The sequence below is a fragment of the Mobula birostris genome, chromosome 4 (genome assembly GCF_030028105.1).
Source record: "Mobula birostris isolate sMobBir1 chromosome 4, sMobBir1.hap1, whole genome shotgun sequence".
Lineage (NCBI taxonomy): Eukaryota > Metazoa > Chordata > Chondrichthyes > Myliobatiformes > Myliobatidae > Mobula > Mobula birostris.
In genome coordinates this window covers 155,515,512-155,531,837 of record NC_092373.1, presented here as the reverse complement: position 1 = coordinate 155,531,837, position 16,326 = coordinate 155,515,512, and the positions used below count along the sequence as shown (strand labels likewise).

The following is a 16,326-nucleotide window of genomic DNA, read 5'->3' as shown; positions in this document are numbered from 1 at the left end:
ATATACCCATGGTAACATTTCACCTCCTAGCAAATGAAGAATCTTTCTACCTCTACCTCAAAAATGACTCAGCTTCCATCAACCTTTGAGGAAAAGAATTCCAAATATCAGTTTTGAGGAAGGGTTCTTAATCCAATATATTGGCATGTTTGTCTTTCCATAAATGCTGCTCGATTGACTGAGTTCCTCAATATTTTCAGTATTTTTTTGTCAATGATTCAAGATCTTCTCAGAAAAATAAAGCAGCCTTTTATTTTTAAACCGTGTCTCTAGTTCTAGATTCTCCCACACAAGGAAACATCCTCTTTATACACACCCCGTCAACATGCTCAGGACCTTGCATATCTCAGTCAAGCGCCCTTTAACTCCTTTAAACACAGATAGATACAAATCTACACACAAGAGAAAATCTACAGATGCCGGAAATCCATGCAACACAAAAACCTGGAGGTACTCAGCAGGCCAGGCAGCTGTAGGATCTCGGCCTGAAACATTAACTGTACTCTTTTCCATAGAGGCTGCCTGGCCTGCTGAATTCGTCCAGTATTTTGTGTGTGTTACTTATATACAAGTCTAGCCCCACCAGCCTTTCCCCATTAAACAGCCCGCCTCACTTGTGACCCTGCTGCACACATACAGGCAGCTTTAAGTACTTGGGTGTCAACATCTCAGAGGATCTGTTCTGGGCTCTGTGGTTCTTCATGCAATCAAGAAGAATGCACATAAGTGGCTCTACTTTGTTAGAAGTTTGAGAAGATTTGTTATGTCACCAAAGACTCTCACTAATTCCTATAGATGTATGATGGAGAGCATTCTGAATGGTTACATCACAACCGGGTATAGCAGCTCCATTGCACAAGATCGCAAAAGGCTGCAGAGGATTGTGGACTTAGCCAAATCCCTCATGGGCACAACGCTCCTCACCATCCAGGACGTACCCTCTTCTCATCAGGGAGAGAGTATAGGTGCCTGAAGACCCACTCTCAATGATTCAGGCACAGCTTCTTCCTCTCCATCATCAGATTTCGGAATGGAATACTACCTCATTGTTCCCTTTTTTGCACGATTTATCTATTTCTTGGTATTGCACTGCTGCCACAAGGCAACAAGTTGCATGTCATATAAGACTGTGATAATAAGTCTGACTTTTATTCTGACACAGGCAGCCGGATTCCCCATTCTGCATAATGTCAACACTTCAAATTATTCACTTGGCTACAATATATTTTTGCAGTGTGTAATATAAATTTATTTTTCTACCTTTTAATAAGTATACTATAAGTAAACTTAAGTATCAATAAGTCACTTTAGATACAAACTTCATTAATTATAAGTGGTTTGAAAGAAAACGAGTAAACTTTAAGAAGTAATCATCAATCAAGGTACGAATTGCAATGAGGTTGTGCACAGATGGAAGACTATGCTAGACAAGGAGCATGGGGACTGGGGGAGGGGAAAATCAGACATGAATTGCTGGCACCATTGATAAACTGCAGCTTCACAAAACATTGGAAGGTCTAAGGTTCAGATCATTTCAGTGTTACAAATGACTCACACTCAGCAACATGTTTCAAAAGGCAAACTCTCTGTTTGCTATCTGTGGAAATATCAATACCGACAGTAGCTAGAGGATTTTTTCGATTATGGGAGAAAGATTTATGATATTCTGAACCGATTTTGTTTCAGTATAAGAAAAGCATAAATCTTTCTGATAATCAACTTCTTTTCAACCTTTGTACTTCACGCGAATATTAAAGGTGAAGTAAAACACTAGAGCCGCACAACTGAAATACCAACAATCAGAAAGGGATGTGTTGATAGAGTTGGAAACTGTAATCCATCACAGCAAAGATCAAAATTCTGATCAAATGTTGTAGTATTGTTACAAAATAATGATTTTTTAATATCTTGTGCTTTTTAAAAATACACTCAGTGGCCACTTTATTATGTACCCCTGCTCATTAATATAAATATTTCATCAGCCAATCATGTGGCAGCAGCTTAACGTATAAAAGCATGCAGATATTGTCAAAAGGTTCAGCTGTTTTGGACCACACACCAAAGGGGAAGAAATGTAATCTGAGACTTTAACCATGGAATGATTGTTGGTGCCAGATGAAGTGATTTGAATAACTCAGAAACTGCTGATCTCTTGGGATTTTTACACAGAATAGTCTCTAGGGTTTACAGAGAATGGTGCAAAAACAAACAAAAAAAATCCAGTGTGTGGTAGTTCTGAGGCGAAAATGCCTTGTCAATGAGAGAGGTCAGAGAAGAGTGGCCAGACTGGTTTAACCTGACAGGAAGGCAACAGCAACACAAGTAACCATGTGTTATAATTTGTGGTGTGCAGAAGAGCATCTCTGAGTGCACAACACATCAAAGTGGATGGGGTTCAGTAGCAGAAGATCATGAACAGACAATCAGTGGCCACGGAGTTTATATATAAAATGGAATATTCTTCCAAGGTATTATTTTGTTGGATTGTAAACACCATTAAAGCTGGTGGGGTCTGCAATGGAAAAATAATTGTTTGACTTACTACATCAGTCCCACTTTTCATTTCATTACATCTTGCTCTGAAATTCTCTGCATTATTGACGTGTTCTGCCAAAGCATCAATTTGACCTTTCATGCAGTAGTTTTCCATCTTTAAATCCATTTCGGCTTTGGACTACAAAGTAACAATGCACATGTACAGTGAACATTAGCTTTTCACTCAGTAACGATGCTTGCTTAAATAAATTTAATATAGTACAAAATATTCTACCACACATTGCTCCCTGCTGCTCCAATATGAACAGTATCATTTTCTATATTGATGCAAACATATGAGAATGTATTCCAGCCTGTCTTTTAATCTGGTTGTGGTAACAACCCTTGTGCAGAGTAAATGCATTTCAACTTGCAATTCTGTGCTTTTAATCAGGTGGTTTAATGAAATGCAAAGGTTGATACTCCCTCAGTGTTCATATCCAGAACTTTAATGTTTCTTGAATTGAAATACTGTTATCTGTTATCGATATGGCTTCCAGATTTTGAAGGTAGGTTTCAATGAAGGTATAAAACAAAGTAGGCTCAGTCATTTCCCTTTTCATCTGTTGCTGAGGAAGACTAGGCAGCAGCAGATACGTTGCTCACAGCTCCAGTGACGAGGTTCAATCCTGAGCTTAGTGCTGTCTCTGTGGAGTTTGCACACTTTCCTATAATACCTTGTGGGTGTCCACCAGGTGCTCGAATTTCCTCCCACGTCCCAAAGATGTTCCAAGTTAATTGGGTGGTATAAATTCCCTAAGAGAGTGTAGAACATTGGAGGTGGGGTTGGGAATTTTGAGGGGAATGTGGGGAGAACAAATTGGAATTGTTGTAGTATTAACGCAAGTTATGTTTGATGATCAATGTGGACTTGAAGGACCAAAGGGCTCATTTTCATGCTGAATGATTATGATTCTTTGAATACTTTCCAAACACTGGATACATTTAGTAGTACATTTTCATGTTAGTTCTGATTCAATTAATAAAAAATAGAACTCTTAATCCTGTACAATGGGGTCAAAGGTAATAGCAGAGATTTGAGAACAGGACCTAGGCAAATATTAAGTGTGGTAACAATGAATTGCCTCATTATTGGAAGTGATGCCTTTCACACTGAAGTTAAACCAAAGATTTTTCTGTCTTCTCTGGTTCTCTGGTAGATGCAAAAGATCAGAAAAAAATGGGATCTCCCAGGGTCCACCCATTTTAATTCCACTTCACATTCCTATTCCCAATATGTCTATCCATGGCCTCCTCTACTGTCATGATGAGGCCACACTCAGGTTGGAGGAACAACACCTTATATTCTGTCTGGGTAGCCTCCAACCTGATGGCATGAACATCAATTTCTCAACTTCCACTAGTGCCCCCACCCCACCCCCTTCACCATTTCCCATCCCCTTTTCCCTCCCTCACCTTATCTCCTTGCCCACCCATTATCTCCTTCTGGTGCTCCTCCCTCCTTTCCTTTCTTCCATGGCCTTCTGTTCTCTCCTGTTAGATTCCCCCTTCTCCAGCCCTGTATCTCTTTCACCAATCAACTTCCCAGCTCTTTACTTCACCCCCCCTGCCCCCCCCCAGTTTCACCTATTACCTTGTGTTTCTCTCTCTCCTCCCCCCACCTTTTAACTCTGCCCCTCATCTTTTTTTTCTCCAGTCCTGCTGAAGGGTCTCGGCCCAAAGTGTTGACTGTACTTTTTTCCATAGATGCTTCCTGGCCTGCTGAGTTCCTCCAGCATTTTGTGTGTGTTGCTTAGGTTTTCAGCATCTGCAGATTTTCTCTCGTTTGCATAAGATTTCTTGATACTTATCAAAAGGAACAGGGTCATCCAATATTTATTATTCAATATAGTTAAGGACACCTTATCTGCTTCTGTTTGCTGAGTACCATTGTGTCCAAATGGCTTGCGATGTTTCCTAACTAACAATTATGTCTATATTTCAGAAGTGCTTCATTTGTTGAAGTGGAAGACTAAAGGGTATGAAAGAAGCTAGATGAATAGGACCTTTCTTTCGCACTCTTCTACATGAGAAAGTAATTAACAATAAGAATCCCAAGTCAATCCCTTAAGTTAGTTTAGGATCAAGGGACCATGACTACGAAGGATAAATTGAACAGGTGGAACCACACTGACGTTAGACATCAGGAAAGTTGTTGGAGTGATTATCCCCAATGGGAAGTTGCAGAGTGAATTAAAAGATGATGCAATTGTTGGACAAAGAAGCAGAATAATTAGTTCCAAGGTGGAGCTTCTGTAGTTGTGAAGAGAACATCACATTATTGCCCCAGAAGGAAATAACTATATTACTTTAGTCTGTGTCCATCAGTCACCAAAATAGGGAAAAAATATAATGTCTTAGTATAGAGAAGCAAAAAGACACTGCAGATACTGGAATCTGGAGTGTTTGATTATAATTATATTACCATAAATCTTTTTGGACTTCTTTTAATATTAGAAGATGCATAATATATTTGAGGACTAGAACCTAATGTTCACATCAGTAGCTCATAATTGGGACTACCTACACTAGTAAGAGTCCTGATGAAGGGTCTTAGCCCAAAATCTTGACTGTTTATTCCTTTTTGTACATGCTGCCTGGCCTGCTGAGTGTCTCCAGCATTTTGTGTGTGTTACTCTGGATTTCGAGCATCTGCAGAGTCTCTTGTGTTCCATGTATGAATATGCGTTGTCGACTTGAGTTACCTTTATGTCAAGCTGGTTCTGAAGGAGTTCCAGTTTAAACTGTAATTCCTGAAGCTTCCTCTCCAAAGCAATCTGATCTTTAAGCTGGGAATTCAATGCAACAATCTGTTGCTGAAGAGTTGTAATGTCCATAGAGCTGAAGTCTGAGTTTTGGCCAATAGATTTCACTAAAACACTCTGAAAGGGAATACACAATTAAAAGTTGAAACTTGTATCCTTTTTTTTTTACTGGCAATAAGCATTATTCTCAGCCTTCCACTTTTTGTCACTGTTTCCCAAATAATCACAAAACACTGAACAGAAAAGCTTCCCTGTTGAAACAGACATTTTCTTTGATAGTAATTCAACTGCCTTGGATTTCATGTTGAAATTGTGAACCGGAACTGACCACAGTGACACATATGGCAAGCACTCTAGATTATGCCAAAGTTATGAGTTCATGGTACGAGAATAGTGAGGTGACATTATAAATCCACATTCTCCCAACGATACCCACAGTTGATCTACACAAATGTTTAAAAATGGAAGCAAAGAGAATGAAGAATGAGACACAGATTTAGATTATCTCTAACCAAATATTAAAGATTACTGGAACTGAACAATTTATTGAAAGGTACACATACAATATATTGCAAGAGATGTACAATATTTGTTCTATGTCTGTGAGCATAAAATGGCCTTGTGGCTCCCCCTACTGGATGAATTGTCTCATAAATGTAGCCATGATGTAAATACATCCTTTTTGCTAATAATTAGTTCTGCTATGAACAGACCCAAGCCTGGCTGAGAAAGGAGGAGGATAGGACATGGGCCTAGCAACCTCATCCCAGAGCTACGGAAATGCCAACAGAAGTTCCAAAGACCTCATCCCTGGGAGAGAAAGGGTCTTCGCCTAGAAAACATGAACTTGTGTGGTGAAAATCAAGTCAAGTTACTTTTTATTGTCATTTCAACTATAATTGCTGGTACGGAACATAGTAAAAATGAGCAATGTTTTCCAGGACCATGGTGCTACATGAAACAATACAAAAACTACACTGAACCGCGCAAGAAAAAACACAAAAACTACACTAGACTACAGACCTATCCAGGACCGCATAAAGTGCACAAAACAGTGCAGGCACTACAATAAATAATAACAAGTCAATAAGCACAGTAAAGGGTACAGTAGGTTGGTGTCAGTCCAGGCTCTGGGTATTGAGGAGTCTGATGGCTTGGGGAAAGAAACTATTACACAGTCTGGTCATGAGAGACTGAATGCTTCAGTGTCTTTTTCCAGATGGCAGGAGGGAGAAGAGTTTATATGAGGGGTGCGTGGAGTCCTTCATAATGCTGTTTGCTTTGCAGATATCTGTGGTGTAAATATCTGTGATGGTGGGAAGAGAGACCCCGATGATCTTCTCAGCTGACCTCACTATCTGCTGCAGGGTCTTGCAATCCGAGATGGTGCAATTTCTGAACCAGGCTGTGATGCAGCTGCTCAGGATGCTCTCAATACAACCTCTGTAGAATGTGGTGAGGATGGGGGGTGGGAGATGGACTTTTCTCAGCCTTCACAGAAAGTAGAGACGCTGCTGGGCTTTCTTTGCTATGGAGCTGGTGTTGAGGGACCAGGTGAAATTCTCCGCCAGGTGGACACCAAGAAATTTGGTGATCTTAACAATCTCTACAAAAGCAGCTAGTCTGTGGAAGTCACAGGGTGAATCAACGTTTTTATCATCCAGGACCACCACTATTGGAGCATAGAATGTAAAGACCATGTATGAAAGTGGAAATACAGCATTACTGGAGGAGATAGAAGCCTTTGTCTACCTGGGTAGTGTCACTGACAGACAGGGTGGCACCAATGTGGATGTCAAGGCAAGGACTGGCAAAGCTAGGCAGCCTTTACCCAGCTCAGGAACATCTGGTGCTCCAAGGAGCAGTCGCAGCACACCAAGGCACCAAGGCTGTTCAACTCCATTGTGAAGTCAGTTCTTCTGACTTGGAGGACAACAAAGACTATTAACAGGAAAGTACAGAACTTCATACCTATCTGAGAAAAATCCTCTGGATCCACTGGCCAGAAGCCATCAGCAACACCAATCTATGGCAGAGAACATACCAGCTACCAGCAGAAGAAGAATTAAGGAAAAGATGGGGATGGATAGGATACATGCTGCATAAGCCAAGAACCAACATCACCAGGCAAGCAGTAAAATGGAATCCCCAGGGGAAACAGAAGAGAGGCCAGCCAAAGCACACCTGGCAACGCAACTTTGAAGCTGACACCAAGAATGTGGGTTACACCTGAGACAACTTGAAGGACTGGCCCAGGGCAGACGACTCTGGTGAACTGCTGTGGGCAGTCTATGCCATCATAGAGATGAAGGGCTTAAGTAAGTATTATTAGTAATTAGACTTGTGTTTTATGGCTGTTTACTTTTTTAAAAACACAAGAGCTTGCTATTCCTTAATTTGTTCATATTTATATTTATTTCAGAATATCCGTGTTTTTTTGACTAAGAAGTTTTTTGATTGGATTGATTCTATTATTTTATCTTTTTATCTGGAATAATAAAAGACCAACAATTAGTAAATGTCACTTACAAAAGTTGCAAAAGGATGGAGGTCTCGCTTTGCCTAACTTAAGAATGTATTACTGGGCTGTTAATGTGTGATACATGTCCTTTTGGTTACATTGGGCAGAGAAGAACGATCGGACAATTTGGGTAGACTTGGAATTGAAAGCTGTGAAACAGTTTTATTTAACCTCGTAATTGGGAGCTGCTCTACCCATACAATTAGCTAAAGTTACTAATTTAAATTTATACCCTGTGATTAAGCATTCTTTACAAATTTGGCTCCAGTTCCACAATTTTTTTATTCCTAAAAAATTTAAACTTTGTAAAGAAGATAGACTGATGTCTTTTGAACAATTAGTTGATAAATATTCTCTTTCTTATGCACACATTTTACAATACCTTCAATTTAGACATTTCTTACAAAAATATTTAAGTAATTTTCCTTACATATTGGATGCTGACCTGTTAGATACTATTATGAATATGAACTCTTTGATGAAGGGTTCCATTGGAAGAATTTATAATTTATTATTACAATGGGATCAGCATCCTTTATTTAAGATTAAACAAGATTGGAAAAAGGAACTCATTTTGACCTTTACAATAGAAGATTGGATGCGGATTCTGAAGCCGGTTAGCTCTTCTTCGATCTGTGCTAGTCATTCACTGATTCAATTTAAAATTGTACATCGTTACCATTTGATGAAGGAGAGATTGTCTAAAATATTCACTAATGTTGATAGTTATTGTGATAGATGTAAAACTGAGACAGCTATACTGACACACATCTTTTGGTGCTGTTCTCTACTGGAAAAGTTCTGGAAATCAGTTTTGTCGACAATTTCTGAAGCACTTAAAATTAACTTACAACCTAACAAATTAACTGTGCTTTTTGGAATAATTCCTCAAAATAGCCATGGTATTTCTTTGTCTGACCAACATGTTATTGCATTTGTTACATTGATAGCTAGGAGGGCCATTACGTTGAAGTGGAAGGATACACTGGCTCCCACTTTGTCACAATGGTTCTCTCAAGTAATGATGTCTTAGTTTGGAGAAAATTAGAAGTCGAACCTTTGAACCTACGTTTGATTTTGAGAAAAGGTGGGGTTCATTTGCTCGTTATTATCATTTGAGTTAATTGATAGATTTCCTCCACAATCTAAATGTAAATTTTTGGTACATTTCTCTTTTTTGCTGGCAGTTTGATGTTTATCTTTAGAAGCTTTTGTATGACACATGGCTCCAGGGTTGAACACCTAATGGGATTTTTTTCTCACTTTTTCTTGTCCAGTAGGGTTTTCCCCCTCTTTTTTTTTCCATCGCCAAAACTTTTTTCAGTCTTTATAATAATGTTTTTTTTCTTGAGACATTGTAAGTGTTGTTTACTTCGAAGTACTCTTGCAAATTTTGGATAATAATAATAAAAAGATTTGGAAAAAAATTGTCCATACTGGCTAATTGGATTTTAATGTGGAAAAAACATAAAGATTTGACATTATCTAACTAAAAACTGACTATAGCAACCAAAGCCATATTTTAACCCAAACACCATTTTATAATAGATTAAAATCTATGTTTAGTGAGCTTGGAGCAACAGACAATATACTTAAAACAACACACACAAAACGGTAGAGGAACTCAGCAAGTCGGGCAGCATCTATGGAAATGAATAAACAGTTGACATTCCAGACCGAGACCTTTCTTCAGGACTGAAAAAGGAAGGGGAAGACACCAGAGTTAAAAGGTGGGGGGAGGGCAAGGAGGCTAGCGAGAAGATAATAGGGGAAGCCAGGTAGGTGGGAAAGGTAAAGGGCTAGAGAAAAGGGAACCTGATAGGAGAGGAGAGTGGACCATAGGAGAAAGGGAAAGAGGAGGGGACCTGGGGGAAAGTGATAGGCAGGTGAAAAGAGGTAAATGGCCTGAGGGGGGAATAGAGGGGAGGGGGAGAGATTTTTTTTTAACCAGAAGGAGAAATCAATATTCATGCCGTCAAATTGGAGGATACCCAGAATGAATATAAGTTGTTGCTCCTCCACCTTGTCACAAGAGGAGACCATGAACCGATATGTCGGAACAGGAACGGCAATCAGAGTTAAAATGTTTGGCCATCGGGAAGTTCTGCTTTTGGCCGACAGAGCAGAGGTGCTTGACGAAATGGTTCCCCAATTACAGGTAACACAGTAGCCATCAAGTAGAAAACAAACTGAATGATGTGTATGGCATAAAGTAATCAAATGATCTGAGAGTTTATAATACATAGACTGACAATATTGAGGATTTCAAACCTTAAACTGATGCTTCTGCTTACTAGCTATCAAGGTGGGTGGGAGGAAGGCAGGTTTGGTTGCACTCTCCATTTCTTTTGCAGTCTGGATATTGGGTGAAAGCAGGGGAGTGAAGATGACTGGAAGAACTGGATCAACCCATGATTGAATGGCGGAGCAGACTCGATGGGCCGAATGGCCTACTTCTGCTCCTATATCTTATGGTCTTTTAGTCATATCTGTATGTTAGTATTAAAAGCATCATAAAGTGGAAATGATTGCTATTGATTTCAGCTGAAATATGGAGGAAAATATCTTGCTCACAAGGGAGGAAAGATTTACAAGAGTGAGACTAACTGTTAAAAAACCTGCTGTTGTGTAACATGTAAGGGCTGGCACACCATCTTACTGGTAAATGCCTGAGAATGGAATCTGCATTCTCAGCCTCAACAAGGTGCCTGAGAAGAGGAACCAACCATGCCAAGACATGCTTTAATTAAATGGAGATAAACAGATCAATCTAATATTAGGTTAAGTTATTTTTAAAGAGACACCAAACCAGAATTAGTGATTAATTGTTCTTGTCAACTGAAAGTGGAAAGTGAGCAAATAGTTTTCTTGAAAATATGTCTTTTATCAATACAATAATCTATAAATACTTAACAATTGTGAAAACCTCTGCTGACATGAGAGTATTCAGAGGTCAAGTTTGAGTTTATTGCCATTCAGCCATAGAGATATATGACCACCAAACAAAACAATGTTTCTCCAAACCACAGAGGATAACACCATACACCTAACTCAAAAATAACACATAATATTACCACAAATAAATTAACAAAAAATAAAATATAACATTTAGATGCTATAAATACTGTGTTACAGTCTGAAATCTACCCTCAAACTGTGGCAGAGCAGCAGTGCAGGTGTACTTGCTGCCTCACAATTTTAGCATCCTGAGTTCAATCTTAGCCTCCAGTGTTTTCCATCCCCGTTCTCCCTGTGATAACGTCAGGTTCCCCAGGTGCTCCAGTTTCCCCCCACATCCCAAAGAGGTGCCATGTGATAGGTTAATTGACTCTGTAGGTAGGTTGGAGGACAATCAGAGGATGCTAATTTACCGGGAAATAATTGGAGAAATGAGGTTGGTAGGAATTTTTTCGAAAGCTGTTATAGGCAAGATGGACCAAATGGCCTATTTCCTCACTGCAAGGAAATATGAATGTGTGTCTTTAATTTCTCTTCAAGCTGCTTTTGTATTTCACTAATCTGAATGCATTTTGGTATTTATTTTGCTGTCACAGACAGCGGCAGAAATTTTAAGGGAATAATATGGTATGGGATTTTTGCAGAGAAATGACTCAGTGGAGGCCAGCATTCTATTCTGCGCTGTAGTCTACTGGGGCAGTAGGCTCATCATGAAGGCTGGTTCCGTTCTGGGGGTGGAGAAACATAGAAAACATCGAAAACCTACAGCACAATACAGGCCCTTTGCCCCACAAAGTTGTGCCGAATATGTCCCTACCTTAGAAATTACTGGGCTTACCCACAGCCCTCTATTTTACTAAGCTCCATGTACCTATTCTAAAGTCTCTTAGAAGACCCTATTGTATCCGCCTCCACCACCGTTGCCGACAGCCCATTTCACGCACTCACCACTCTCTAAGTAAAAAACTTACCCCTGGCATCTCAGTACCTACTCCCCAGCACCCTAAACCTGTGTCCTCTTGTGGCAACCATTTCAGCCCTGGGAAAAAGCCTCTGACTATCCACACGATCAATGCCTCTCATCATCTTATACACCTCTATCAAGTCACCTCTCATCCTCCGTCACTCCAAGGAGAAAAGGCCAAGTTCCCTCAACCTATTTTCATAAGGCATGCTCCCCAATCCAGGCAACATCCTTGTAAATCTCCTCTGCTCCTCTGCACCCTTTCTATGGCTTTCTATGGAGATAGGTTCCCTGGTGGTTGTATCCGAGAAGAGGATGCTGCAGACTCTACGGAGCATTATGGACAATCTTTCTCACCCCCTCCATGACATACTGGACAAACAGGGAGCACCTTTAGTAACAGACTGAATCTATCAAGGTGCACCACTGAATGCCTGTGGCTATAAGATTCTACACCTTCTCCTCCTTAAGTATATAAGTGTATGGTTTCATTGCACATCTGTATTTTGCACTATTACTTTTTAATGTACATTTTGTATTTAAAAGTATATATTTCTGACTGAGCAACAAAAATGTCCTTTGGGATAAATAAAAGGCACTCCAGTAAAGATCCGCCACAATGATGGAGCAGGGTGTGAGGGACCCAATAACCTACTCTTGTTTCTATTGCTCATGTTTTTACAAACAGCGCTTAAAATGTGAACTACAAATTTAGATTTTAACGTGTGAGGTACATATTTAAAACCTACTCCTGACAAAGGCACTGGAATAATTTCCCACAGATGCTGATGAACTTGTTCCCTGTAGAGGGCTCTATTGCAACAGTAACTGGGACTTAAATGTGAGAAACAGCAGGCAGCTGCATTTTAATGAACAATAGTGTGAGATCATTACCATTTTTAAAATTAATCCTTATTAACAAATGTAATACCTAATAAAACTATTTCCCTATTTTTGTAGTTCAGTCCAGAAATATGCATTAATGTATAGTACAAAAAGTAACTACACACTTTGCTGCCGAATTGCAACTACTGAACTAAGTGAATGTCAAGACTATGAAGGCCTCATGATATATCCCCCTGGGTTTAACCCTTGACATCCTGATTGAACTGATTGCAATGGGCAAACAACTTTAAGTGTCATCCAATATCATGTTCCACTGAAGTAAAATGAAATTGTTTGCAATGAAGCACAAAACATGCCTGAGTCCTCAAAATGTTAGCAAGTCAAATGCATAATCAGAAAGGACTATTGCAGCTAAACACAGCAAGTTTTCTTTTTCAGCTTGATACTTTATCAAAATTAAATTACATCATATATGAAAATATAGTACACACTATCCAATTTTGAGGCAAAACTCTTTTTTTCTCATTTAGAATTGTAAGTGAGAATCCAAGGCTCAATCTATCTCAGATAAAGATTTAATTGCGGCCATAATACAATTCACAACTTTTCAGAATATATTTTAAAATGAAGGCCAAGAATTTCCTCTAAGGTAGAAATACGATTCATGTAAATTGATCTTCTAGCCTCCTTTAGAGAGCTTACAGTAGTAGAAGGAACTTCTTCACTGATAGATGAACCATTTTGTATTACCTCTTCCATAAGTTTTGCTTGCATTTGCAAAGGTCCTTGTTCTTCTGTGGTTCTACACAGTTTTTCCATCTCAGTTACAGTTTGCGTTAGGTCTTGCTTGATCTTTTCAGATCTATCTTCTGCCAGCCCCGCCTCTGAATGCCATTTCTGGGCCTGGAACGAATCACAGAAGACACTCCTGCTTCAGTTCAAAATATTCTGTGTGTATTATGTGACAAGATATTTTCTCTTTTGCTTTTTATATTTCAGAGCAATAAATATGTGAATGAGGATTAATGTGCCAGGCCACACAAAATTATAAAATTCTTCATACCAATCATATTTCAACAGCACCATTTGCAATGTCCATATGTTACAGGATGATCCACCTGCCCTAATTACTCTTGGTGTTCTGGCATACAAAACTACACATGATGAGCTACTTTCTCCCTCCTGGTCCTTGCCAATGGTTCTGATGGTAATGATGAGGTCTCACGTCTCACTGAGCCTTAAAAACCAAGATGTCCCAGGTTTGTAGAGTGAAATGTAAAAGTGATAAGATGTGGAGCAGGAGAATCAGCTAAGAAACCATATTCTATGCAATCACACTCACTGCTGGTATTTGACAACTCCTGTTGGAATTCACTCACACAGATATTGGGAGAGCATAAAGTTAGTCTCAACTGGGATGCCTCCAATAAATGAAGACTCTTCGAGTATTTGGTGCATAGATTCGGGTATACAACATTTAAATATATTTTTATTTGTATATATTACTGTCGTCAATATAGTAAAACTTCCACTCTCATCGGTGAAGTATTGCCAGACAAACAACATCACTGACTTGCCCAAGAGCTTGTTTTGTTGAGAAAGGCTTTCAGCAGCCAGGAGGAGAGAAGCAGCCTGCAAAAAATTCCAGAGCCAAAGTGACAGCACAGATTACTAGTTTTGCAGAAAGGAAAAGGAAAGACACCTGAGGCTGCATTTGAAAGAAGGGGCCATGCAAACTTTTCAATGGGTTTTAATTAGAAGCCGGCTGCAATTCAGTCACACATTCACTGCCAGTATCCATGTGCCCTCTCTCACTTCGGCCATGCCACATGATGCAGCCTATCTGTGTTTTTGTAAATGCAAGGGATACAATCTGGAATAAATATGCTGGATAAGCAATCTACACATTCATCAGTAGATATGGCTGGGCCATGTAGAGCCCTGCTCTAATCTGACGAAGCAGCGGAGTGTTCCAGTCTCAATCTAGAATCCAGAGATAACCCAGCAACCTTTTACTGAATACAGACTGTCCTCTTAAATCCAAACTTCCCCATCCTCAGTTCCAACATGTACACATCTTCTGGACTTCGCTGCTGAAAATAAAACTATTTGGCAATTTCTTCTGCTGCTTCATCCCTATTTCTGTCCCACCGGGCTAAAGTAATGTCCTCATAACCTAGTGTGAGGCACACCCTTCTCCAGTTTCTCTCTAAACACTGTTCATGCTCCCTTTATTGATAACGCTCAACTCCTGCTTCCTCAGCTTACTCCCACTGAAGTATCAACGATCCAGCTTCCCTCTTGGTACAAAGTACATGTGTAAGTGTCCTCTGTCCTCAGGGACTGCCTCTTCTTCAGGTATGCCTTCATCACCTGAACAGAGATGACCCCTGAGCGTTCTGTGCATTACTGCAGTGTATCTGCAGGTACATGTGGTATAAGTATCAACGATCCAGCTTCCCTCTTTGTACTATGTAAGGCTCCTCTGCCCTCCCCTCTTCAGGTATGCCTGAGTGTTCTGTGTTTTACTGCAATGTATCTATATGTGGTTACATACTGCACAGCAAACTCATATGGCATGTTTTCCCTTGCTGTTCCTTTAACACGTGACCATACCACTTTCCTTATCCACCATCCACTATCCAGCTGCAGCCACAAATCAACTGCATCATCTCCTCTTTTTGAGCCTGTGCCATTTTCCCTGAAAAGCACATCCCCACCAAAGATCTCCCTAGAGGGAACTATTGCAAAAATCTCTCCTATTCTTCATTATCAAACTGCTAGTCAGCCATACCATCCATAAGATTCCATACACCAAGTGCCATATGTCACTAATAACCACTGCACTGCACTGACAGAATACTTGACCAATACACAATACTAAATGAGCAGCAATTTTTTAAATGAAATATTGAGATCTTAGCCATTGTCTATTGTCTCTGTCATAAAATTTATTTCTATCCTTCCACTCCATCCCTCTATCCCACAACAATCTGAAACTAAGTTAACTGTTTGCAACCTTAATGACATATTTGACCCTATGATATTCAGTGGATTATTTTCCTCCTCCTTTTTAAAATTTTTGAAAATAAGCCATTGCTTTGCCTCATGAGACAACCTGTTTTGTTGGTACAGAGGAAAGGTTAACTTTCTAGGATAGCAGCAAAAAATATCCAGGAGCGAGATAAACCATTAGCACAGAATTTGTGGATGGTGACGAGACACATGTGCTCACTCCGGTCTTGTACATGATGGCTGAACTTACAAGTGTAAATCTACCAAGATCAAGTACTCCATACCATGGCGGAGGCACAATTGGCTCAGCTCACAAAGACAGCTGAAGAAACTTTGACAGGCTACCAATGCTTCCTCTCAAAAGCTATAAATATTTCTGAACTTCTGACAGGAAATGTCACAAGTCACCTACTAAATGCGGGTTATTGTTCTCAGTGGAACTAAATCTAGAGCAAGTGGCTGCAAGCAAATTTCTGCAAAAGAAGAGACAATAAATGATAAAATAAACTCTGTGCAGAATGTCCATTCAGAATCACCTTTTCCATAAACTGAGGAGGCTGATAAAATGTATAGAAGTTCCTAAGCTTTTGTTTCATCCAGCTCGCTTTGTTTGGACTTCAGCTCTAATTCCGCTTTTTCAAATCGTTCCTCAAATTGATTTTTTCCTTCCACATTAGTTAATTGTGCCTGGTATTTAAAAGAATTGTTTTTTCTAAATTCAC

At 39.6% G+C, this 16,326-nt stretch overlaps 1 protein-coding gene across 1 annotated transcript in view; it reads right to left on the bottom strand.

Moving 5' to 3' along the window:
- Nucleotides 1–16,326, bottom strand: part of LOC140196676 (uncharacterized) — a 150,813-nt gene that overhangs the window by 79,573 nt on the left and 54,914 nt on the right. Inside the window, exons 12-14 of the mRNA XM_072256282.1 lie at nt 13,340–13,492; nt 5,241–5,417; nt 2,543–2,674 (exon numbers count right to left, since the gene is read on the bottom strand). Coding sequence (XP_072112383.1) covers nt 2,543–2,674; nt 5,241–5,417; nt 13,340–13,492 — 462 coding nt within the window. The remainder of the gene's footprint in view (nt 1–2,542; nt 2,675–5,240; nt 5,418–13,339; nt 13,493–16,326) is intronic.